We start from the raw sequence: 25927 nt of genomic DNA, 5'->3' as shown, positions 1-25927 counted from the left end.
GTGACAAGAAATTAAACCTTCCACACATACACAAGATATTATAAGACACACGCCTCTATACATTTATGCTGTTCTCATTTCAAATTGGCTAGAACTAAGATTTTCCTTATACTTTTTAAATCATAAACTTGGCAAAATTACGTTTAACGTAGGAAGAATAATTATTTAGAATAGATTTCAGAGATCATAAAAAAATGATTCTTACATAATAAGCTGTATAAGTTAATAAGTGATAAATGGAACTTCAGACGTATTATTTTCAAGGAATGCTACATGTCTTACAGGTATTTAAAATAATTACCTACCTGTTGGAGTCTTTGTAGAATTTTCTTTGAGATCTCAGTGTCCTCGTTCCTGAAGATGTATCCATCCGCCCTTGATCAGAATCAATAGGGTTTGCTTCCGTCAAGAATTCCTTATCAAAGAGTCCGTTAAATGAATGCGGTCTGTTACCATGTAACTGGATTTGTTCTCGTGCCGCAGTGTCATTCAAACTTTTAGACCTCGCAACACTTATGTCATTTTTTCCTGCATATGAATAATTAACGCGGTCTTCAACTTGATCTGTTTCTTCCTTCTCCGCTTCTGTCATCTGAAGTCGAGGCCAGGAGTTAGGAGAGCGTCGTAGATCTGGGGAAGCACTTTGAGACAAATTCCAATTTTGGTCCAGATTTGTTGAAATATTTCCTGGATAGAAGTTCTCACGGTTTGAAACATTACTTTTGATCGACAATCGTCGTCGAAAGTCATGGTACTTTTCATCGTCCTTTTGACTGTAGAGTGAACTCGATGACCTTGAGGTCATAAGGCGTGGTTTAACACGTGAGCTGTTATTAATGGTAGGTTGAGGATGACCTTGGTTAATGTCATCACTAAGGATGTCTTTGACATCACTAAACAAATGACCTTCTGGGTTAGAAAAACGACTAAATTGTGGAGACCTCCATTCGGTAGGGGTCTGTCCCACGCCGGTGTTAGAAACACCTTCATTGTTTTCCAGATGTCCTTTCAGATTTCTTTGAGCATCATGGGGCCAACTGTTGCCAAGGAAATTCCGGGACGATTTTCTGACCTTTGACTTCCGAGGTGGAACTGGCGGGGGTTTGTCCTGCTCTGTCGTCTGTTCATTATTAACGTCTGCTTCACTCTCCACGTGACTCTTCTGTTCGTCTTTTTCTTCAAAAGAAAAGATACATATTTGTCATTCCTCTAAATGCAGAACATCGACAGCCCCTTGAACCATTTTAATGCTCTATATTTTTATAATAGGTGCTTTCTTGTGTGAACGCGTCATGCTTTCACGTACAAGTACTTAAAAATACATGTATAAACAGTTTCGATACTTTATTATTTAAATTGGGAACTTTTTAAAATTATTTCAGCTGAAATATTTAAAACTGCAGGTTTATATGGTTTCACAAAATATAACACTATGATTTCAAATCAGCTTCCGGAACATAGCCTCAATATGCACAAAACAGAAAATAGAAAACCGGTATATAGGCCTATTGATAATAAATTGAATTTATCTCAAAATTTCAAATGTCACATAGAGTTGATCGTCGCAAACCACGGCCAATATGTATGATCCTCTCCCATTCATAGGACTATATGCGGACTCCGGACAATGGCTTGAGACGATGCACAGATCCCTCACGTACACGAGTAATTTAAGAAAAGGAAATAAAAGCTGAATCACCTTACCAAATGACATGAATAAAGTCTTTTCATTGGTTTTCAAGTTCATTTTTACATCATAAGTACACAAGTGTATATCATTAAAAAAGTCTCCGTTGAAAAATCTGCAATCAAAAGACTACAAGTATCAAAATATTGATGGTTCAACATGTTTTGCCACTTTTGTTTGTTTTGTGACAATTTTAGTATTCTTATAATACCAATATTCCCATGAATTGCGATTCTTTGACAAAAAATTATCGCATTGTGTTACGTTATTGTAGTACCGTTATACCGGCCATATGCTTGTACTCGATATTTCTATATTAGAATATCACGTTTTATGTGTCAGGTGCATTTGCGATCATGCCAAACAACAATGCAAAAGGTCTAACGTGCTTCATTTCAGTGCATATCTGTATTTAAAACTGCAGGTTTATATATAACACTATGATTTCAAATCAGCTTCCGGAACATAATTATATCAACGTTTTGTTCCCCTGAATAGCCATCATAATTACAGAGTTTGTACATCTTGCATACAAATGGAATTGAATAAAGTAGGAAAGGATCAAATTTTAATTTACATTGAAAATATTGGCATACATATTGCAATAAAGTCAAAAATATCGTAGGATTGTTACGAACTTCCTAGCCAATACCCAGCTCTACATTCGTTGCCACAAAAGACCTTGACCTTCGGTTCATTATATATGACGTCATGTTTAACTTACAGGCTACATGTATACAAAGCCCTTGACCTCCTGGCACTATCACTGTTCATGTATATACAACACTATCAGTGTATGCCGGAGTATACATACACGATTTTGAACATTTTCAAAGCATTAGGATAATATTATTTTGCATAAAAGTTTGTTTTTGGCAGTTCACAGGCTATCAACATAATTAAGTATTAGCAAAATATTTGATCTAATAAACCAAAATTATATCAAATTCCACATAATAATTTATTAAGTAAATATGTAAGAAAACAAAATTGACATTCAATTGATATCTGTATTCTTTAAACATTGCTTATTCGGCGCAGGAAAAAGATTGCCTACCAGTATGTGGAAAGAGTTCCCATCGAATTTTGCCCGAAGTAGCGGAAATACGTCGAGCAAGTCCCGTTTTCCTACCGAATTTCCCCAAAATTGAGGATTCACTATTTCTACGACGCATATTAATTTTGGATGACATTATGAAAATCAGTCCACCTTTTACATAAAATTTACAAGATAGACATTGGGGTAATAAAAACTTTATATAAACATTTCTGGTCGTTTCAAATAAAAATATTCGAAGATTTCTTCACAAAACCTCTTAACAGGCGAATTAATTTAAGTTGTTTTCTTTCTCTGCGATACACCTTTTTCCCATGAAGGTCTACACACTTGGAATTTACAAGTATACCCGATAGTTTATTTTAAAACTTATATTGAATAGGGAAAAATATTGGTAGTAGAATATCGTAAATGAAAACAAACCTTTTAATGTACGCATTAAGATCCGTTCACTAGTTTTACAGACTGTATAACTATTCAGGTAACTCGGAGAACTTTAGGAAAAAAAAAATAAACAAAACCCAACTTATATTTCTATAGCTGTTCTGTATTGTTAAAATCCGATTATCTTAAGGAAGCTAGCTGCACTTCCAGTAAAATCTTTTTACTCAAAAGCATTATTATAAAATTCAAAGCAATGTCTATAAAACAGTATTAGGCATGTTCGAACATAAATGCAGCATTTCAACAGTCATTAAAGCTCGATGATAAAATAACATACTTTCCCCCCGCAATTTAATGAGGTATTCCTTTAGATTTATTTATTCAAAGTATAGTGAACTCGTTTCTAGTGTATCAAACTGTATATGAATTTATAATTTATCGGATTAGATAAACCCTAAATGATCTGATCATCCCCCAAACTGTTTTACTAGATGAACTTTTTCTTAATTATACAACAAAGATAAATTCACTCGATCTTGAAATCGTCAAGACAAATATTTATTCTATAGGTATACAATACACAATTAAGAGATTTGTGGCAAGCGATTCACTGATGTATGAGAACAGCGCCATGTCAGTAGGGGTAGACGGTTGATGTTTTCATTTTGGCGACAGAATGGGAAGAAATTTCATTTAGGAATTGAAATGTAAAAATTTTCTAAATCTACCATGAGAACAGAAGCAAATATTTTCTTCCAATACAATGGCGACAAAGCCACTAATAACTTTATTAGAAGTTAAAGAAAAGCTTTTATTTAAAATATAACCATGATGTCGTTAAATTTGTACATGGGGTTATGTCTATTGAACGAGTAACAAAAATATACCACCTGTATGTTTTTATTCAATATTTTCATTATTTTGAATAAAGCACTAAGAATAATAGGTTAAAATTAAAATGTTAATGGGTCTGATTTTTTCCTTCTAAACGTAAGCTGTGTGTATAGATAATTTTAATGAAAAGCAAAAAGTGATAAAGGGTTCGATAAAAAATCTGGACATGTTTACCCTATAATTTTGAAATTAGTTGCCTGGTATTTCAGAACTTCCTAACAGGGACTAAAATTGTTGAATAATTGATAATTAAGTTTTCAAGCTGGTCTAAAATGATTCTGCAGTAATAAAAAAATAAATATGCAAATAAAATGGGATCAAATGAATTTAGCTACATGAACTGTGGGTAGGAAAATTAAATGTAATCTACATGTTATTTAATGATGAGCTCGTACTATACTTTGTATACTCTCTCTCTCTCTCTCTCTCTCTCTCTGGTCGTCTTGGCAGACTATCTTTCTCTCTCTCTGAAGTATTGTTTCAGACAGATAAAGCCAGACAAGGATTTTACAAGTTCCGCCTTAACCTAATTATCTCTATATTGTACGTCTTCAGTGTGCCTGTATAATTTTGAATTTTATAGCATTCATTTCTTTTAATTAATAAGGCTTCATAGTTTGCAAATAGGATATGTGATCACAATGCAAAAGAAAAACTCTTAGATCCTGCATGTTAAAGATATAAAAATAAATCAACCTTTTCATTCAAATGATTCCAATGAGATAGTAATGTCGTAAGTTGATAAGACCCCCCCCCCCAAAAAAAAAAAAAGAAAAGAAAAAAAGTTGGGCTTAAGTTATATATACAAGACAAAACTTATCTTTCATGCCAAGGATTTAGCTCAATTAATTAAATTGCAACCTGGCATTCGATATGACTCCAAATCAATTCATTAAAATCCGTTTCTGATGAAGTTAGAAATTATAGTCAGATATCGATTCAGATTCGGGCTACAAAAAGTCTATGAAATCATTCGGTTGTATCTATATATTATTAATAAAACCAATACTTTTTTGTTCAATCGCCGCTTCCTTTGCTTATGAAGTAAGAGGAATTGATAATTGATGACTGACTGGAATGTTTACAGTTGAAATCCGATATCTCGAAGACCATGGATATGTAGGAGTGATGTGGAGGTCCTAGCCACATATTCTTCAAGTATTTCACCCTCATTATTTAGAATCATTGGATATCTCGAAGTTTTTTCTCAGCCCGTTGGGTTCTAGATAATGAAGTTTGACGATATTTATTTATTATTTTTTTTATTAACTCATTCGTTCGAACATACTAATGGTCTAAAGAGCTTCAAATTAAGGAACCTTGGTTTTTTTTTTTCAAAATTGAATTTTTCATCTTAAATATAATGATACATTTTGTTCTACGAGTATTTTCACTCAACATAGGGCATCTTCGCTATAGCCAAAAGGCCGATTCGTTTCCCTCATCTCCCCAAGAGGGACACTTGGCTAGCGAAGATGAACATAGGGTGAAATACAAATACTAGTACTTAATACTAAAATCCATTATCAATAACAAAAAAAATAATTATCGTTACATCTATACAGACAAAAAAGAGCGTGATATATTTTAGGGAATACATGTACATTAAGTTAATTCAATCTAGACTTACTTTTAAGATCTCCCCATTTTAACTGTAGCCATCTCTGAGCGTTAATTAACCTTTCTCTTTCCCAATCTAGCACCTGCTCGCCATTCCGCGTCATCCCAAGTTTCCCCCAATTTTTACTGCTGTAGCCTTTTGTGGCACCTTCCCACTTATAAAAAGGCAACTACTTGACACGTTAAGCGTTTTACAATATGACAATATTGATCATAATCCCGTCAACACAATGTCTGAAGTATCAGCAGAGCACCCCGGGTTCCCAGGTCTTTTAAGGTAATCCTATTACACTGAAGGACGGGGGTCAGTTTTGTCTATCCTAAAGAGATCATCAGCTTAGTTTATTGGAATAGCTACGGATCTATTGAGTATATCGTTAATTTTGCCTTGTGTTTTAGGTAATGAATCTCTCCGCTTTGTATTTTCATCTCAACTTTCTTCTGGGAATCAGGAAATTTTCCAAACGCAGTCAGAACTGATTATTTATCCAAAATCAAATCAAATTATGCCGCCTCACAAAGGAAAATATTAGAAGTTTTTTTTTTTTTTTTTTTTTTTTTTTTTTTATAAAATATAATTTCATCAAAACCAGTTTTTACACAAAATGAAGCATTTTCATAAATAAATTACTGTATGTCACATATTAACAGACCAAGAGACGCGAGTTTTGAAACAAGCAGCTTTGTAAAGGAGAGGCACATTTGCCTAGAAGCTCACCTGGGTGTCGCAGGTATGTTCATGTACTATGTTTTATGTTGAACATTTATTAAACCATTTTAATTCTTTCTGTTGTTTAATTAGGAACATACATTTTCGCCCAACACAAAAAATTCTTTGCTACAGAATTTAAATCTGGACCTATATATTGTCTTATGTTGCAGAGACTGTGTCATGTTGAGCAAGAGGACTGCCAGAATTTTGATGAGAGATTTATATTCAAGAATTTTCAAGAGCCACTCAGCAAGACTCTTGTCTTGAAATTGAAAATAAAAAAGTCAACTCGATTCTGTAGAAAATAAAAGGTTACTAGTTCGCTTTTGGTATTGAACCTATATTAATAATATCTTTAAGTCGCTGGATTCTCTGAACAATTTCCTGTATACTTGAAGAAATGTGGGAGAAAGAATGTTACCTGAATATGTACGATAAATTAATTAAATACCTCCGCGATAAATATGCACATTTTGTAATTTCCTATCAATGTCTCCGATAACATAGCTGATGTAGCTTTATATATATATATCGGCGGTTACACGTGTCCCTGATGTAATGCAGGTGTAAACATTTATCGGGCTCGGTATGCAATTGTCGGACGCGTGCACGGAATAGTTGGCAGTTATTTATCTCACACATACTTAACTTAACTTTTCACTGTCTTTATGATTAACAAATATCTCTTGCTCAATCTGCAAATGTCTTTATTATTTGAAATGAATCTAAATCTTTCCGAAATATTTTCTGTTAAAGAGATGTGTATTTAAACAAATAATCTAGAAGCTAAAAATGATAGACATTTACAACTGCTATACATATCAAATACATATGTATTTTATCAACGATTCCGAAATGGTAACAATATCTATTCAATGATATTAGTACTAGATAAAACAAAAAAGATACACGGATTTTCAACTATATCATTTTAAAAGAAAATAAACTATTTAAAGAAAAAATCTCTCTCTCTCTCTCTCTCTCTCTCTCTCTCTCTCTCTCTCTCTCTCTCTCTCTCTCTCTCTCTCTCTCTCTCTGAGTCTCTCTCACCTTCCTCCAGAGCTGACTCGGATATTGTCCTGACACGGGGATAAAACAACTTCCCATACAGGCGTCTGACAGAATCCCCGTCAAGACCACCTTCCTCCGATCTACGCCTGCTTATCTTTGGATCCGCCCCGTCCGTCCTATCTCGATACAAGCATGGAGCGCTTTTCTGTTTCCTTAAAAATCGTGATCGAGCTAGATCCATTTCTGAACTCGTGATGCTTCAGTATCAGAATATAATTAATATCACAGAAAAGGTGGTCATTTTATCATTTTACTGTCTCTGTGTTTCTGAGATGGGAAAAGAGCGAGTGACTTTTACAGTCCTTTTATAAGTGAAAGATTTCAATCGACTTCACATAGTCCAAAACGCCAGCTAGATCCCAATGGAAACATTTGTCAGGCTCCGGGCGTCGTTTTATCTTACTGCTATTAAATTCATTCCCTAAAAGCTTTTGCGTTCTTTAATAGAATTTTTCACATTTACACATCATCAATAATTCTACATACATTTTATATAAATAAGTTGTCGCTCCGTTCCTTTTCCGCGATATATGGCGGATCAAATCGCATTACGCTCCCGATAAAATAGATCCCTGATTTGTTTTCTCACAGAACAGTATATTCTTGTAATGATGTCAAGTTTGTTCAAGTGTACATAAAACGTACACTACCCTCATCATGTGCAAAATAATAAAATGAAAATGTTTCTCCTTAATACAGGCCGAATTTAAACACGACAATAGTCCATTGATCGCGGAGAGTGATACAAATTGGATAAATGCGGCTTTCTACGGATAAAATGCAATCTAGCGGATTGACTTCTATTGTCAGTGAAATTGAGAGGTATATATTCTACACTCGGATTTTGCGGGACACGAATGGTAGCTTACAAAGCTTCCGTAATTAAGAAAGATCTGAAAAAGGCGCTGATGCAGTGGGGATTAAATCCCTCATGAACACTCATGAACTAAGTATAAAATCTCTGCCCCCTGGGTGAGATTCCGTAACATTTTTAAATAAATAACCATAAGTGAATTTGTTTGCTTAAGAAATCTGGTATTTGTATTGTTGCCCAATATCCTTGAATTTTATTTGTACATATTTGGAGTTTCTTTTTAAGAGGTAAATAAATATTGGCCGATCATTTTAAGGACTAGGCGACTTTTCAAGGGCGATAATTAACTCAATTAAAAGCTGCCAACTCCGGCTTTTTCACAGACACTAGTATTTGCCGAAGGTACAAAACACAAAATATTTCCACTACCATAGCAGCCCTTCGTATGTCCTCGAGATTATAAGTAAAGCTGTAACACATAAAGCACTTAATCAACCGATGTCCGAAAATCAGACGGCGCCAAATGGGGGTTTAAAAACCAAAAATGCAATTCTCTTGTTCGGACAAAGAGACCAGGGGTGACACAGCATAAAACAAAATATTTCAAATAAACTCAATCTATAGACCGATAACATTCCATCGAACGCGGACCTCAAACTAGAACTAAATTGCTTAATTTTCCATAAAAGTTTTATCGCCTTGATAAACATGCCTTGATTATCCCCATAGTATTCGTTACATTTTGTTTTTAATATTAACACTATACTTTGCGCTTGTAAAAAGGTATTTGTTTGTAAACATCTTTAATGGGATATTTCTTTTGATAATAGTGCACTGCCCTATGCGAATAGGCTTGATCTGGAAGATTTTGTGTCGATAACATCTCTGTTAATTGTTTAGTAAAGCGATAATTTGGTTTGGCCAGGATTTTTCAAACTTGTTAAGTGATAGTTAAATTATCTTAAAAGGATATGAAGATGAGGAACGGCGATGATTTTAAGACGCTGAAGGTTACATAATTATTGTGTGACGAAAAATGATTCCTCACCCTAGTTTAAGCCAATAAAAGAAGATGGGTGAATAAGGTGGGCAAAATCCCTACAGTGTAACAAACATGACGATTTGATAGATTTACTGTCTTATTTGATAAAAAGATGTCATTATTACAAGTCATAATTTGAAAAACTGAAGTTACTTAATAGAATGACTGAAAAAAGACTTGGAATGTTTCTTGACCGTTATTATGAACAGATGACCGTTCCTGTTTTTTGTTTTACTTAACGTCCCTTTTAGAATTTTTCACTCATATCATAGGCGTCGGAACCGGGGGGGGGGGGGGGGGGGGCTTAGCTTGACTAATCATGGCTTTGTCGTTCTTGAAAAGAGGATTTTCTATGTAAAACTTGGACTCCATGTTGTGGGCTCCGCCCTACCCCCAGGGGTCATGATTTGAACAAACTTGAATTTACGCTACCTAAGGATGCTTCCATATAAATATGACTAATCATGGCTTTGCTATTCTTGAGAGGATTTTTCAAGAATTTCCCTATAAATTTCTATGTAAAACTTTTATCCGCCATTGTGGCCCCGCCCTTATCCCAGGGGTCATGATTTGGACAAATTTGAATCTACACTACCTGAGGATGCTTCCCGATAAGTTTCAAGTTTCCTTGCACAGGGGTTCTTGAGAAGAAGATTTTTAAATCATGCCACCAAATTTTCACTATTTCTGAATTATCTCCCCTTAAATAAGGGCGTGGCCCTTCATTTGAACAAACTTGAATCCCCTTTACCCAAGGATACTTTGTGGCAAGTTTGGTTGAAATTGGCCCATCGTTTCTTGAGAAGAAGATGAAAATGTAAAAAGTTTACGACAACGACGACGCCAACACCAACGACAACGACGACAGACAAATTTTGATCAGAAAAAAATGATTTATCAAATCTTATGCATATTTTCGGTACAAGGGGGGATAATCCCTGCCCCCTCTAAATCCGCCAGTGATTAAAAATATGACGTTACCCCCATCCACCTCTAGTAAACCATATACACTTATGTCTCTCGCATTTATGAAAGATACATGTAGCTTTTCTCAACTTTATAAACATTTATTTGAATAATTTTTATATCAATTAACAACATTGCTCTTAATTTTTCATAAATCTGTTATTATATCTGCTGGAGAGAGAGAGAGAGAGAGAGAGAGAGAGAGAGAAAGAAAGAAAGAAAGTTCCACGTATTACTCAAACGTAGATTGCACAGACTACTCGTATATGTTAAACAAATTGAAGTATCGATTTGAGCTAGGATGTCCTGGAGCCCTTTTACAAATATTGAAAATACAATCGTTTATGTAAAGCACAACATCGCTCTTTTGTTAAGGACTTCGGACGTCAACTCGGAAAAAAATCAGATTTCCCTATCGGGATGATTTTGTATTCAATTTGATTGGACAGTGGTGCATGGAATAGGATGAGATTTCATATTTGACGGATAAATGGAAGCTCACCCACATAAATCATTAAAGGTTTTAAAGTCAAGTGCTATGTACAATTCATATGAAATCCGTCTGAAAGAGATGTGTTTATGATATACTTATTGTTTCTTTTGCAGAAATCTTAAAAGTTTTTCTCCGGTACATACAGCTTTAGCATACACTATAATATGGTTATGACATTTGCAGTAATGTATACAAGAGGGTAACGCAAGTTATATATATTGAATAATGTGCCGATGCAAAATCAGTTCCTGCGGGGGGGGGGATAAAAGCTAGATGAACTCAATTTTGATCCCAGTCTCACTTTCTTTTCTACTAGTAATTCCTGTGCTAAAAGTGAGATTGAGATCAAAAGTGAGCTCGTTTAAGTTTTATGGCCCGTACTTTCAGAATTTTCTGTCAAACTGTTTATTTTTCAAAATCTTGAATAAGTCATAATCTAACAAAACCACCCATAAAAAACATAGGTTTTATTGTCTCGGAGTATATACCTATAAAAATTCAACCAAATCACATCCAATTATTGTTAAAACTAAGGAAAATCAGAAATTTCTATTTGAAAAAACTAAAAAATTGATGTTGATTCGTTCAATTTAAAATAAAATCATTTCTTTACGTTGCACAAAATTACATGTAATAATCATAGATTTTTGCAAAATATTGAATACAGGGCATTAAAATTTTTAAGAATACATTTGTAGTGCTTAAAATACAAATTGTAAAAATGTTTAAATGAGTTCTAGACATTGAGAGAACTACTGTTGAGTCACGTTTTGTCCGCCATCACGTTATGTCCGCCGTCACGAAATGACATTTTGTCCATGGATAATCTCAAGAACGGTAAAAAGATATCAATGTGGAACTTTCAGAGATTACAGATGATAATTACTATCCAGGACGCGACTTTCGTTCGTCGTCATTACTTCCGGTCGCTTCCGATCCAATCATCGTAAAAACCTTCAATTTACGGCAACGCTATATTGTCGCCAACTCTGGGCAGTGTGCGTTCCCCTGCTTCAACCATTACATTTATTAATTAACCATATATTTTACTACTATTCTCTTTACCTTTCAACAGTGTTCAAGGCGTGTTTTTTAACAAAACCCCAACATGGACGTTGGATGCGAATTTTTTATGCTGAAAGTCAAAGTTTAAAACCGCCCTATTAGGTAAATATACTTATAGTACTGTATAAGTTTTGAAGCTTGGCATCAAATATACAAATATTGGGTGGACTGCAGTTAGGTCATATTTAGTAGTAGAATTAGTTTTTAAGCATCCCAATAAAGTATGGATTCAACTGACATTCTGAATTTGAGCTTCTGGAAGATTGCATCAAGCTTTCTGCCTCAACAAAACTTTCCCCTTCTATTACAGTTTTTTAAATCAACTATGATTTTATAAATATAGGGTTTGATCATGGAAAGGTTTACGTATATTAGATAATGAAATTTATCGTGTACAACAGGACCAACAATTGATTTTGGAGGCATTTTCTGAGAGAAAATTGCTGGAAAAAACCATACCAAAGTGTAAATTACAGTATCGTCCTGGTCTTGTATCAGTCTGCCTTTAGTAATCAATTTCCCTTGGTATATATTATTCCATGCTTTTTCAAGCAATTTTTAAAAAAACTAGAGGTACTGTGAGCAAAGAGCTCACTAAATGATACCCCCCGCCTCCCATATGAATAAAATGGTGTCCATGTTTTGCTCTGGAAAATCCAAAAAATATGTCAGATCAAAAAGTAAAATAGGAGGTGCACAATGGCAATATGTAATAAAGATTCTGTGAAAGTTTCATTAAATTTCCTTCAGTGGTATGAGAGGAGTTGCGGATAAGAGATGGGTACCCCAAAGCGTAACAGACGGACGGACGGACGGAATTAACGATTACTATATACCCTCCCGCTTTTCAAGCGGGGGGTATAATGATTAATGCATTAATACATGGCTTACTACATTTTATCATTGAGAAATGCAGGCACCAAACTATGGAAAGCACGACGCGACATTACATGAAAACATAACTACTCCTCCTATATATACCATTGAATAAAATTTAATTATATGTTCAAAGATTCTTTATTACATAATGCCAATGTGCACCTCCTATTTTATTTTTTGATCTGACATTTATTTTGGGTCTCTCAGAGCAAAACATGGACTTTGCCATTACAACCATATGGGAGGCGGGGAAATCATTTTGTGGGCTCACTGCTCATCTAGAACTTCTAGTTTTCATTATACCCATTAGTTAATAAGTAACTACATGTAGCATGTTTACATTTGTCCTGTACCGTAGAAGACACTAAATCTATGTGAAGTTTACAGGCTGCGGACAATTATACGGTAATTATTAATTCATCTGTAAGGCTCAAACTAAATCTTTCAAATTGGTTCAAATGAGAAAATTCACAAGAATCAGTCATTGTGCTTTGGTATTGTAAATACTAAGGTATTGGTAGGCGTTTGAGTACAACTGAATCCTGAATCTGGGAAAGCAGAAAAGACGGTTTTGTTGTCATTGTTGAGTATGTATGTGATGGAATCGACCAATTTACTTAGTCTGCTCGACGTTTGCTTGGTAGACATTGCCTTATCTTTGTTGCATACTTCCACACATTGCCAAAGACCTGTTTTTGCATCGAGCACCGAGGATGAAGAAAACTTTCAGACGAATTAAGTTAAAATGTTTGTTCTGATCTTAAAAAGAACTAGAGGTGTTGTGATCAGTGAGCTCACTAAATGATACCCCGCCTCCCATATGGTTATAATGGCAAAATCAATGTTTTGGTCTGGTAGACCCAAAATAAGTGTCAGATCAAAAAAGTAAAATAGGAGGTGCACAATTACATTATGTAATAAAGAATCCTTGTAAGTACCATTAAATTTTACTTTTTGGTATAGGAGGAGTTGCAGATAAGAGATTGGTAACCTTCAATATTACAGAAAGAATGGCAGTGTCCATGTTTTGCTACTTGAAACCTCAAAAAAGTAAAATAGGAAGTCACAATGACACTATGTTAGAAAGATTAAATTTCATTTAGTGGTTTAAGAGGAGTTGCGGTTAAAAGATGGGTATCCCACAGCAAAAAAAAAACTTTGTAGTAATAATCATATGGGAGGCGGGGGTATCATTTAGTGAGCTCAGTACTCACAGTACTTTTAGTTTTGCGTTGTATAAAATTTTAAACTAACTAAACGTAAATAAAAGATGGCTGGAAAAATAGTGTTTTTAGAGTACTTAATTAATTCAAAGCAATGCTATGGCTCTTATATTGCACATTGTACCTAGAGCATTTAATGTGAGAAGGCCTTCCCTTAGGTACCAAAAAAGTTGACCTCGTGATCTTGAAGTCCCATCCAATTTTGCAAGAATTTTCCCAACTTTTACCTTGGTTATTATTTTTAGACAGTTTTTGCTACTTCATACTTTACCTAATTGTATATTCATTGTGATATGACCTTTCCAAGAATTAAATATTTTTGACCTTTTGACTTTGAATTTTAAGTTTGACGCACTTTGAAAAAAAAATTAATTATCATATTGAATATAATTTTTGAACAGTTAGAACTAGGTCCTTCATAATCTACAAGTTTATTCCATGAAGCAAGGCTTTTCTTTGAATATAAAAAAAATTGACCTTTTGACCTTGATCTTTAACCTACATTAAAAAAATTATTAAATTTGGTCATAACTTTTGAACAATTGGTAACCGTTCGAGGGCTTAAGATTTCACATATATATTTAATAATACGGCCTTCTCCTGTATATCTTTAATTTGACCTTTCAACCTTGACTTTGAGTTTGACCCACATTTAAATAACTTCAACCCTGACCCTTACTTTTTCATGGCTAGAGCTTGCATTGGGCTTTCATATTTCACAGGTATATTCATTGAGAACAAGACCTTTCTTTGGGTTACTTTTTTTATCCCTTGACCTTGGAGTTTGACTTCCATATGGGAGCATCAGTATTTCACGAACACATCTCAATTATATTTTGTTTTGTACATATATTTTAGAGATGTTTTTTTTCAGTTGATAGATTTTGTTGATAATTAGCCTTGACCCTCGGTATAAATGTCCTTCACCTACCTCAGGTATAAACGAAACATTCCGTAGTCAGACTACGTATAAAAAACAAAGTAATACGAACCACGAAATTCAAACAAGAAACAATTTTCTCTAAAACATGTGCATATTTATATGCGTGTCTGATTTTTATAACTAATTATAAGTAACCTGCTGTGCATAACTGATATTCCGCACTTCATACAGTGTTTCTTAGATATTGTTCACACCCAGCAAGAATCAAAGTAGCAAGCTTTAGCTTCTATCAAAAATAGAATCATAAAAGATATCTTTGTTTTCGGTGACTTTCTGAACAAACACTTACAATAACAATCGACTTCAAATACATGTATTATACGTCTGACGTCATGGGGATTTTCGCAACCACAAACTTGTTCAATATCAGTACTTACTGTTTAGAGCCTTAGACTTCCATATTTTGGACTTAACTTTGGCATTAACAACTTGCACCCACTTTAACATTCCGGAGAGGTAGTGATACCGGTTCCAATGTTAATTAGAAAATTATAGAAAACTCCAGGAAAAGTCGACACATACACACAAACATAGCAATCTGATTTGTTTAAGAGGATTCAGTCTTCATTAAGGATGTCGTCCAAGAAGAAGAATTCTTCATCTGATAGCGGAAGTACCTCTTATGACATATCACTCTTAAATCTCATTGATAAAAGTACTCCGATATACAAAACTGGGGGCTGGCACCATAACATTTCCCGGGCACCCTGACTTCTTTGTTAAGTGACATCTATAATTTTCCAGGATGACTCGTAACGGTAGAGCCTGGTGTAATGTAAATACTACAGTCAGTAGTATGACAAGGCATGTACAACACGTACAGGTATACGTATGTAAGCATATAACAGCGTGTGAGATGTTGATTTTCTTATTATCACTTCTAAGGCTTTTATCGCAACATCGCTCCGACTACTAAACGATGCTAGCTTGCTGCTGTGACAATTTAGAATCCATAGCTGACAGATAGTCAAGACATAAAAAATCATTTTGTCTGGCTATTGTTCTCACAAAAATTCTCGAAATTTGTGAATACACATCAAATGTAATCCAATCATGTTAGTGCTTTTCTGCGTTTTAACGATTTCCTGCTAGTAGTTCTAAGACAGTAAAGACAATCTACCAGGTTTTTTTGGGATGTCCGTAATTTCATTATTGGAGGATTCAAAACCTGAGGCTAATCAAGCAATTGCCACTCTTCAGAGATGCGTGGGAATCAATCGTTTGTCCCTTATACGAATACAAGGTCAAGAAAGATAATCCGGAATAAAACTTGGACCATTTACGAAAAACGGAGACGTTTTCAAAATATAATTAATACGAATAATTTAAAAAAAAAAAATTCCATCAAAGCAAAAATACTTCAGTTCAATCCAGATGCATACATGTATATTTGTTCTGCTACTTTTATTTATATAGAATTTACTTGAGAACAATTTCTTGAAATACAAATGGCAAGCTTGTGAAGATTAGGTTTTTTCAGTTAAAAAAAAAAAGAAAAGAAGAAAAAGTTGTGTTTGAAAAACACGACAATTGTAACGCTCTCGTATTGCAGCTTTTGAAGAGGGTAAAAGTTTCTCAACTGCAAGTCTAACTCCAAGGTCAAGATACCAAAAACATTGTTATCCAAAGAAAGGACGTGTGAATGAATAAATATTTAAAATATGAAGCCTAAGACCATCTTTAAAAATAGTTTGGTTGCCCTCTCTTGACCAACAAATATTTTGTAATTTTCTCAAAAAAGATTTTTCCACCTACCTAACTACCCAAAAATTTTACCCTGAGTCGAGAAGGGGGAAACAGACATTATATTAAAATTTCCGGCTCAAGTACATTATAAGACGAAAATAGTTCCATTTTTTTCCTCGTAATAATATATATTTTTGCATATTCATTTATATTCATAAATGTACAAAACAATATAAATTAGCATATTTTGTATATGAATTAAATGTATGCTATTTTAATGAATATTTAGAGCCATTGTTGGTGAATTATACCAACCGATTGCATTCTTTATTGCATTCTATGTCGTCAACCAATTATTATATCAAATGGATTATAAATGTACAAAACAAGATATTTAATCTTGCATATAAATTAATTTAAAAGATTATCTGTTCAAACAAATGTTACTATGTTTGCTTAACAGGTTGACAGGTCTATATCAGGTCACATGTAGACAGGTTCAAGGTAGACAGGTTGACAGGTCGACAGGTAGACAGGTAGACATGTTTATTTAAATATGTAATTCCCTTGACCTGTCAACATGTCGTCATAGGTTTGGATTGTCAAATGGAGATGTATACATCTAACTGTTATCAGACATTGTGCATATAAAAAGAGAATGGAAATTACACTTTTAGGCATTCAATGTACAGTTACATGTATCTTATGATATGAGTGACACCCCCCCCCACCCTTAAGATGATACTTGTAGTGATATAACTAAATAAATATACATTGAATTATGAAAAAAAAAAAAAACTGTCGACCTGTCGTCCTGTCGACCTGTCAACCTGTCGACCTGTCTACCTGTCGACCTGTCAAATTGTAAAATAAAATTAAAGTTTGTGTTGTTATTTTAGATCTATTCTTGGTTTTTATTATACTAAAATATTTCAATCGAAGTGCTTGTAAATATTCATTAAAAAGTAATTTGCATTTTTTATTTTGTACATATATTTATATAACAATACAATTGATATAATCATACATGAATATTTATGATCTTTCAAAAATATTATAATAACAAAACCGATTTACTGCAGATTATGTGGATGGGACCATTTTCGTCTTATTTTGTACTTGACCCAATATTTCAATCGAAGTGCATGTAAATATTCATTAAAAAGTAATTTGCATTTTTTGTGTTGTACATATATTTATATAAGAATACAATTGATATAATCATACATGAATATTTATGATATTTCAAAAATATTATAATAACAAAACCGATTTACTGCAGATTATGTGGATGGGACTTTTTTCAAGCACCCAAATAATTCTATTTTATAAAAAAGTGTTAATCCGAATTTATGTGAAAATTTAAAATTATGCTTAAAATAAAATCCTATAACTAATAACTACACTTGTCAAGAACCTTACCTGAAAAAAGGCACAAACTTAAAACTAGGGTTCAATATAAAATAAGTTCAATAAATGTTCTCACTTAAAGAAATCCACGTAGAACCAAAATAAATACCTGTAATCATGATTACAATGTAAAGTTAGTTTTCCCATCCACCAAGTAGAATTTGGTTCAGGGCCTATTGAGTTTATCCTCGATTTGTCCTTGTTAACACGCGCATCAATTGTCACCTACATCAAGTCGTGCTTTGGATGTACCTATAAATTTTGCAATCAACGTGGATGTGTTGAGTACTAAAAGCGAGTACTACATATATACACAAAGTGTGTTAGACAGGCTTTTTAAAAACGTTGAAACGCAAAAGAAAAAAAAGGAAAATAGGATGCCCGTGGCTTTACGTGTCTATTTGGTACTGTGCATTCAGCTGCACGCCACTTTTCCCGCCATGCGTTACTATGGAATTAATTGACACAGGGTGTAAAACTCGGCGGGAAAGGTAGTTTAGGAAATTTACCAATATGCACAACGCAGGAGAAAAGGTCGAATCGGTCATCCTTAACAATTCTAGTTCAAATTCTCTTTCGGAAACACACGCCAATATTGTGGAATGCTTACAGACAGTTATTTTCGTATACAACTACAACTATATTGGTTTATACTGTCTCATCCAGGACCTGCCTCCACATTCCGCAGGGGGATTCGAACCCGCGACATAAGGATTTTTTACTCAGTGGCTCGAGAGAACGCTCTAAACATTGCGCGCCTCCCAGGCGACTGGTTTTGTGTTTTTAAAAAGCACGAATTATAAAAAAAAAATTAAAGTCCATAGAAGGGTTCATTCTGGTTTCTGACTTTTTTTGGATAATCCTATTCAGTAAATGTCGACTTTTTACTCTGTCCGTATATATACATGTATGTATAAATCTCGGTTACAACCAAGAAAAATATGAAGTTATTTTTTAAACTTTCAAATAAACCGATTTATTTTTCATTTTGGCATACATAAATATATGTCAAGAATACGTGCTGCGGTGCATTCAAATAATTGAATAAAATCCTCTCTCTCTCTCTCTCTCTCTCTCTCTTTCTCTCTCTCTCTGCCACGTGTTAACTTATTTTAGATAAAATTTCCGTTGCATCAGGAACTCCGAAGAGCCGTGAAGGGGAGAAGTAAAGTATTTTCCAAGATAAGACGAGTGAAGCAATGCAGATCTGACGCTGCTCGCCTCGCTAGCTATTCCTGGCTTATTAGCCTATACTGGTTGTTATTGATCATATTCACGGCTCCCTGACGGAAGAAATATTCCTAAAATTCCAATCTGTTACAAGCAAGTGGTGCCAGTCACGACAATGTACATGATGCACTATTAGCTGCAGAAAGATTGTGACGTCACAGTGTAGTGTCTGCTTCCGGTCAGAATTCATCAACAGGTAATACAATAATTGATTCCAATTAATTGGTTGTTGTCTCTTTTATTTGTTTGTTTTACCATGGTTAGGAGAATAAATTTGATCAATTTATATACTGCATCGGGAAATTTAAATAAATGTTATTGTAGAAGCAGGATAAGCTAAAACTACTTTCAACCACTTAAGTGAAAGATGCACATAATTAACACAGTTGCTTTTGTAAAAAGGATGTTTCATTTAATTAGCCTTGAGTGTATCATGATGTTTGAGATGATATTTACATGTATACAGGATTATATTCATGCAAAATTGAAAAAGGAAGGATAAGGCATAAGTAAGTTAATTTACTTTCAGAAACTATTCCTCACAGATTTTATATATATAGTCTTTTTTGCCACTGTTGTCTTTGATTTAAATTGTTCACTGCTTCGACATTCTTTAAATTCATTGATCCTTTTTTTTTTCCAAATTGGTCACCGAGTGACCGGTGCGGCCAGAGTGTGGTAACGATTTTGCGTCAGATGGTCGGACTGGAAATGAAATTTTCCGTGTTATTTACATTTCCCCGAGTGCCCGAAGTGTATAAAATTGACAGAGGCATCGCTGATCCAATAAACTACGCGGAGAAAGATGTAAACGATAGCACACAGCAAAAGCAAACTCAGGGGTTATTAATGCCGAGATGCGTAATGTTGAATAGCGGTATCTGCAAAAGATCTGAAAAACCCATTTCTCTCTCTCTCTCTCTCTCTCTCTCTCTCTCTCTCTCTCTCTCTCTCTCTCTCTCTCTCTCTTAATATTTAGAGTTTAGCTACAAGAAAAGTTATTCTTACAATATGCATACTCACTTGCAGAGGTTCTTGTTAATTGACGTTTATAATTTCACTTCCCTTTTAACATTTCTAATACTGTAATTATAAAAGTTCCTTAGATCCCAACCTAGACACAATTCAAAATATATTCGTTTATATATACACTTGTACATAGCAAACCTAATAGAAATGTGTACCCACATACACCCCAAGATGTATAGCTTGATGTATTTCTGCGGCCTCGGCCTTTTTAATGATCCATAAATCACCAGCGTTTGCTTAATTCGTTTAATTTGTATCTCATTTATTCTCCATATTCATTATTGATCTCACGAAGTTTTGGATAATTAAATTAATGCCAGTTTGCCTGACTCTTCAGCTGCTTTCTAGAGTTTACATCTCTTCCTATCTCTTACAAGTGAACATATATTTTCAAAGCTTTTTTTATTTTTTTTTTTTCCACAGGCATTATGCTTTTCAACTTTTTGTCTGGTTTGTAAACAGATAATTAAGAGATAAAAACAACATAGTTTTATAACTGTTTTGTTGTATATCTAAAAATTTTACAGATCAAATATGGCGGAAGAAGACATCTCCGAAATAAGTGAGGAAAATTTTAACGAAAAAATAACATTTGGTCTTAATTTGGTGGAAGCAGCACTCAAAGAATTGGATTTTATTCATCTTATTGAAAACGATAGTAAATTCTTTGACAAAAAGTTCATCCAGTCTGCACTACATCGATACGAAACTTACTGGCTCCCTCTAGCGGCAGGAAATGAAGACAAAGTTCTGCCAGCCCCATTAGATATCGAATGGGTATGGCACTGTCATTTGTTGTCTCCCCTCAATTACGAAGAGGCATGTCAGGAAATGTTTGGTCATACAGTCGATCACAAGGTTTTTTCTACTGCAGAGAGGGATAAAGAAATAATTGTTTCCAAGAATCTTTGGAACGAAAAGTATCCGGATGTTCCGTTTGATTTGGAAAATATTCCGGAAGTTATTCCAGAATTTGAAAGTAAAATTTCATACGACATCATGGCGGCTGCTCAGCGCCAGCGTGTCTTTAATTATCAAGTGTCCTTACCACATTTCAAGGACAGGAAATACCTACAACAGGCAGTAGATCGATATCAGAAAATGCTTTATTTGAAATTGAAAAATCCAGGGGTATTTCTGGTTCCATGTTACGATATGGATATTGTTTGGCATGCGCATCAACTACATCCGTTATGTTACAAACAAGATACAGAGAATGTTCTGGGTAAGCTTTTTAACCATGACGACTCTGTGATTGATAGATCTCCTGGGTCAAAGTTGAACAAGGCAGATGAGAAAACAAGAGAGCTTTGGAAAGAAATCTTCAAAGAAAATTTTTCAAAGGCGGGGGCTATGTTCCGCGGGGACCCACCCTATGACGCTTTAAATCCGCCTAACACAGAGGAAGTTCGGAAGTTCTCAACCAAGACTGCAAATATTCAACTGGATTGCGTAGAAATTGAAGGACTTCCAGAAGAGTTGAGAAAATTCAAAATCAAGATACAATTTTTGGCAAACGATAAAGAAGGGCCTCAAATTGGTGCTCTTAAGGGACCAAACAGGAAATGGGACAAGAAGAAAAAAATAAATTTTACATTTGACACAAAATTGTATAACACGATTAAATTCACACTTCTTCAAATTCACAAACCCCTCTGTGTGTCTACTTATGAACAATTAGGACAGTGTGTTTTGCAGATGCTTAGCTACGTTGAGAATGCATCTGCTGAAAACGATACGGAGATTTCTGAAACACTGACTATAGATGAGGAACAAAACATTCGTATCCAGCTCAAGGCTTCAGTAAAATTGATTCCGAAAACAGGACCATGTCTCCTTTTCCTGAAAAACGGAAATTACGACAACAGAATATGTATCATGCCTGAACATGTGAAACAAATGTGGGGACCAATTCCGTTACCCAGGTTACCAACTGGAAAGGACAACCAGTGCATCGTTGCAACACACAAGTATAAATCTAAGTTTATCTTTATACAACATATACGCGTATCTGATTATGCTGTTTTTATTAATGATTGCACATTATTAAATTTATATACATTCTCTTTAGGTTTGTGAATCATAATGGTGATTTGACCTTTACTTGTCGAGTAATCCACAGCCTTCCTCTTTTGATGTCAGCCATTCAGGTGTTTTATCACGACAGAATGGCGGCTGTAGCTCACGTGATCAGCACAGATCAATTACCTTTGTCATCTGAAGTAAGTACATTTAACATATCGTTACATGATCCGCACGGATAAAATACCCTTGTCATCTGAAGGAAGTACATGTAACATATCGTCACGTGATCAGCACGGATCAAAGAAGTAATTAACATGTCGTCACGTGATCCACACGAATCAAATATCCTTGACATCTGAAGTAAATAAGATTTCGTCACGTGATCCGCTTAGCTCAAATAACATCATCTGAAATAAGTAACATGATGTCACGTGATCAGCACAGATCAAAAAATAAGTAACATCTCGTCACGTTATCCACACAGATCAAGTAAGTAACATGTCACGTGATCAGCACGAATCAAACTGAAATAAGTAACAACTCGTCACGTGATAAACACGGATCAAATACATTAATTTTGTTATCTGAAGTAAGTAACATGTCGCCAGTGATCCACACAAATCAAATTCCCTTGTCATCTGAAGTAAGTAAGATTTCGTTATGTGAACCAAACAGATCAAATAATCTTGTCATCTGAAGTGAGTAATATTTCGTCACGTGAATCACATAGATCAAATAACCTTGTCAAGTTACATCTTGTCACGTGATCCGCATAGCTCAAATACCTTGTTGATCGTCAAATTTAGAATCTCCTGCAAATGAACAAATAAAAAAGTAAATAAAGGTTTAAAATACACGGCGCTTAATATCATAAATTTTTAAGGTGGCTGAGCCAAGAAGCTTTCCAACCATCGTTCCCCTCTCTGGACAGCGGTCTCTTCTGATCAAGAATAAGGAGGGGGATTGGGGGATACTGACGGGACAATGGACGGGATTCAGGAGGGGCAAGTCAGGTGTGCCAGGTAAACATTTCCTCGAATCTAACTTTTACAAATGTTATGTCCCAGGGTACAAGGCTACAAGCTAACGCCCATGTCCTTAAATTCAAATAATACAGGCACGTAGCAACGGGGGGGGGGGGGGGGGGGGGCTTCCCCCCCCCACTTCTAACCACAATAAAGTGACATCAAGGAAATGTAGTATTGTATGGAAAAAAAATTGGAAGTGAAAGGAAATTGGCATTGAATAATGTTGCCCCCCCCCCCCCCCGAAATAGGATTTTCGAGTTTGGGCATTTTCCTTTTTTCTTTTTTTTTTTTTTTGCTTTTCAACTTTTACAGGTAATAAAAAAAAATCACTGGCTGGTCTCCCCACTTTCAAAAACGATGCTACGTGCCTGTTACATGTACATTGTATTTCGTTTCTAGAGATTTTTTTTTCTTTTCAAATATATTCCCTAAAATGTCCTTGGTCAAGCCTCATTATTGTAAACCAATACATGTAATTCATTTCTTGAAAATTACCTCATGACATTTTAAGACTTAAGACAGTATATATCAACTACCGGGGTTAAATGTGTCACAGGTGGTGAAAATTCAAGTCTCAGCCGGGACTCTAACCCAGGGTCTCTGGCGTACCGTGCCAGCGCTCTAACCACTTAGCTATCCAGTATTGACTATTGACTGAATTTCATGCACCTGTGAACACGGTGACATATTCCCCCTCTTCGTAGAAATTCGTCCTCGAATTCTAGGAGTTAAGGAAATGCATGAAGCATATTCCAAGGGAACAATGGGTTTTGTACGTTGGGCGCCAAATATCACAGGTGGTGAAAAAAACAAATCGAACCCAGGGCCTCTGGCGTACCGTGCCAACGCTCTAACCACTGAGCTATTGAGACCCGATATAAAGACTGAATTTCACGCACCTGTGAACCCGGTCACAAATGTAAAACCATAGACATCAGAATGGAAAGCTCGGAATTGAAGACTACATGAGACAATGATCTGTCATCATGAGATAGGATGTAGCCTTAAGATGGAGTATGTCTTTTTCTAAGTCAACCGTAGGTTGAATTCCTGCATCAATCCTTCATAAAGGCTGTGTTTTCATGCATACTACGGTCAACCGTGATGTGACGTTAACTTCTTAAATTCTTGTTTATTTTGACAGGCGGAAAACACCGGAAGGGAAGAAAGGGCGTTCCTGGCAGTCCAGGAACATTAAGTATTCGGTTCTTCAAGTGCACACGTAATAGTTGGAGTGAATTGGCCCTACCTTATCTGGAAAACGTGTTCAAATTTCACCTTCACGAGACTGATGTTGACTTACAACATGGCGTCATTCAGATAGCATCTGAGAAGAATGAGATAGCAGAAAATCTAGCGTTAGCATTTGGTGTGGCTTTGTTGCACGTACTATGTCAGCCAAGACCTCTGACACCGGAAGGAGAAGGTGCGACTGCAATATCCGGGACACCTATTAGAGGCACGAAGGAAATAAAACATTTGCCATCGGAAGACCTCGGACTTGTCGTTGCAGCAGGATACGTAGAAAAAACACCTAATAATCAGTATATATATAGAAAACATGGAGCAGAAGGAGCTTCTGGATCTAAAACCGACCAAAATGGCGTGGGATACATGTATGCTTTGGATCCTATTGATGTTATGGAAGCCACGGCAGATGAGGCACCAACAGGAGAAAATAATGCGGATCCAACAGAGGAAATTCGGCCAGCTGCAGAGGAAACGCCGGTCGAAAACGGAGCAGTTGGAGATAACCAGACAGATATCCCGGACACAGCCGGATGTGGAGGTTGTGGTGGTTGTGGAGGCTGTGGCGGATCCTGCGGAAGTTGTGGGGCATGTGGTGGATGTGGCGGCTAAACTGACTTAAACAATAACAGTCTTTGAATATCTCAATGTGCAACTGATATAAATTAGAATGACTTTAATATATCTACCTTTTTTACTTCAATATTTTACGTATTTTTTGTTAATACGATGACAAACCATCGTCTCAAGCCACGGTTCGGAGTCGGCATATAGCTCTCTCCTTCTAGAATGAGAGAGGATTGTACTTCATTTTGGCCGTGGTTTGCGCCGATGATGACAAAACATGCATGAATATATTCTAGTATGATTAACAGTAAAAGTTAAAATTAATTTTATCTTTTCACTTAAAAACTATTAATAATTTGTAAAGTACACTGTATTTATCCATTACTCTAGCTATAATCGATTACAATGTTGTAGCCATTTTGTTACTTAATATTTGAGATACATTGATGATTGATAATAACAAAACCTCTGATATTTCGGTGTATTATATTTACCTGATTATTCCATTCTAGTACATATTTCCATTTCTGTTTGTTTTCTCTAATAACTCTTTGAAAGTTAGTTGAGTTGATTAATTATTGAGGAGCACATGGCGGATGTGGCCGGCAGGGGATGCTCACTCCTCCGTGGCACCTGATCCCACCTCTGATGTTCTGGAGGTCCGTGTTTGCCCTGTTCCTATTTTTTATTGTTTTATAGACTTTTGATTTTGAATACTGTTCTTTATCTCCATATGTTTCATAATAATTCTAACGGAATGTAAAAATTGAAATTGGCATGGGAGGCCTCGTGTAACTTCAATATTGGACAACATATTTAAAATCTGATTTTATAATTTTATTTCACATTGAAAT

General features: G+C 35.2%; 2 protein-coding genes across 10 annotated transcripts in view; one reads left to right on the top strand and one right to left on the bottom strand.

Moving 5' to 3' along the window:
* LOC134246745 (uncharacterized) overlaps positions 1-18080 on the bottom strand; it is a 35795-nt gene extending 17715 nt beyond the window's left edge. Inside the window, exons 1-2 of one of the 8 annotated variants that reach the window (XM_062729112.1) lie at positions 18056-18080; positions 306-1176 (exon numbers count right to left, since the gene is read on the bottom strand). In XM_062729112.1, the coding sequence (XP_062585096.1) occupies positions 306-1176; positions 18056-18065 (881 nt within the window). In that variant the 5' untranslated portion in view covers positions 18066-18080. Of the gene's footprint in view, positions 1-305; positions 1177-2744; positions 3078-3167; positions 3454-5652; positions 6095-7404; positions 8274-15227; positions 15963-18055 lie in introns of those variants that run through there. The other 7 variants (XM_062729109.1, XM_062729104.1, XM_062729105.1 and 4 more) reach the window with 7 other exon arrangements.
* A 1048-nt stretch (positions 18081-19128) lies between these two features.
* LOC134246744 (uncharacterized) lies at positions 19129-25602 on the top strand. 2 transcript variants are annotated; one of them, XM_062729103.1, is made up of 5 exons: positions 19129-19372; positions 20733-22175; positions 22277-22427; positions 23114-23252; positions 24403-25602. In XM_062729103.1, exons 2-5 carry the CDS (start codon positions 20740-20742, stop codon positions 25116-25118), a joined length of 2442 nt encoding a protein of 813 aa, XP_062585087.1. In that variant the 5' UTR covers positions 19129-19372; positions 20733-20739; the 3' UTR covers positions 25119-25602. The 2 variants fall into 2 exon arrangements, with proteins under 2 accessions (XP_062585087.1, XP_062585086.1); XM_062729102.1 differs by lacking the exon at positions 19129-19372 and adding an exon at positions 19549-19685.
* The last annotated feature ends 325 nt before the right edge of the window (positions 25603-25927 follow it).

The sequence above is a fragment of the Saccostrea cucullata genome, unplaced genomic scaffold, assembly GCF_032062105.1.
Source record: "Saccostrea cucullata isolate Sc308-1 unplaced genomic scaffold, CSIRO_AGI_Scuc_v1 ctg159, whole genome shotgun sequence".
NCBI classification, from domain to species: Eukaryota; Metazoa; Mollusca; class Bivalvia; order Ostreida; family Ostreidae; genus Saccostrea; species Saccostrea cuccullata.
Note: the sequence above shows the minus strand (reverse complement) of the source record. Positions and strands in the feature narration are given on the sequence as shown.

Coding starts and splice junctions, on each gene's coding strand:
- LOC134246744 (XM_062729102.1), top strand. CDS start 19,633: ATGTATACAGGATTATATTCATGCAAAATTGAAAAAGGAAGGATAAGG. Junction 22,176..22,276: donor TGCATCGTTGCAACACACAA/GTATAAATCTAA, acceptor CATTCTCTTTAG/GTTTGTGAATCATAATGGTG. Junction 22,428..23,113: donor AATTACCTTTGTCATCTGAA/GTAAGTACATTT, acceptor TAAATTTTTAAG/GTGGCTGAGCCAAGAAGCTT.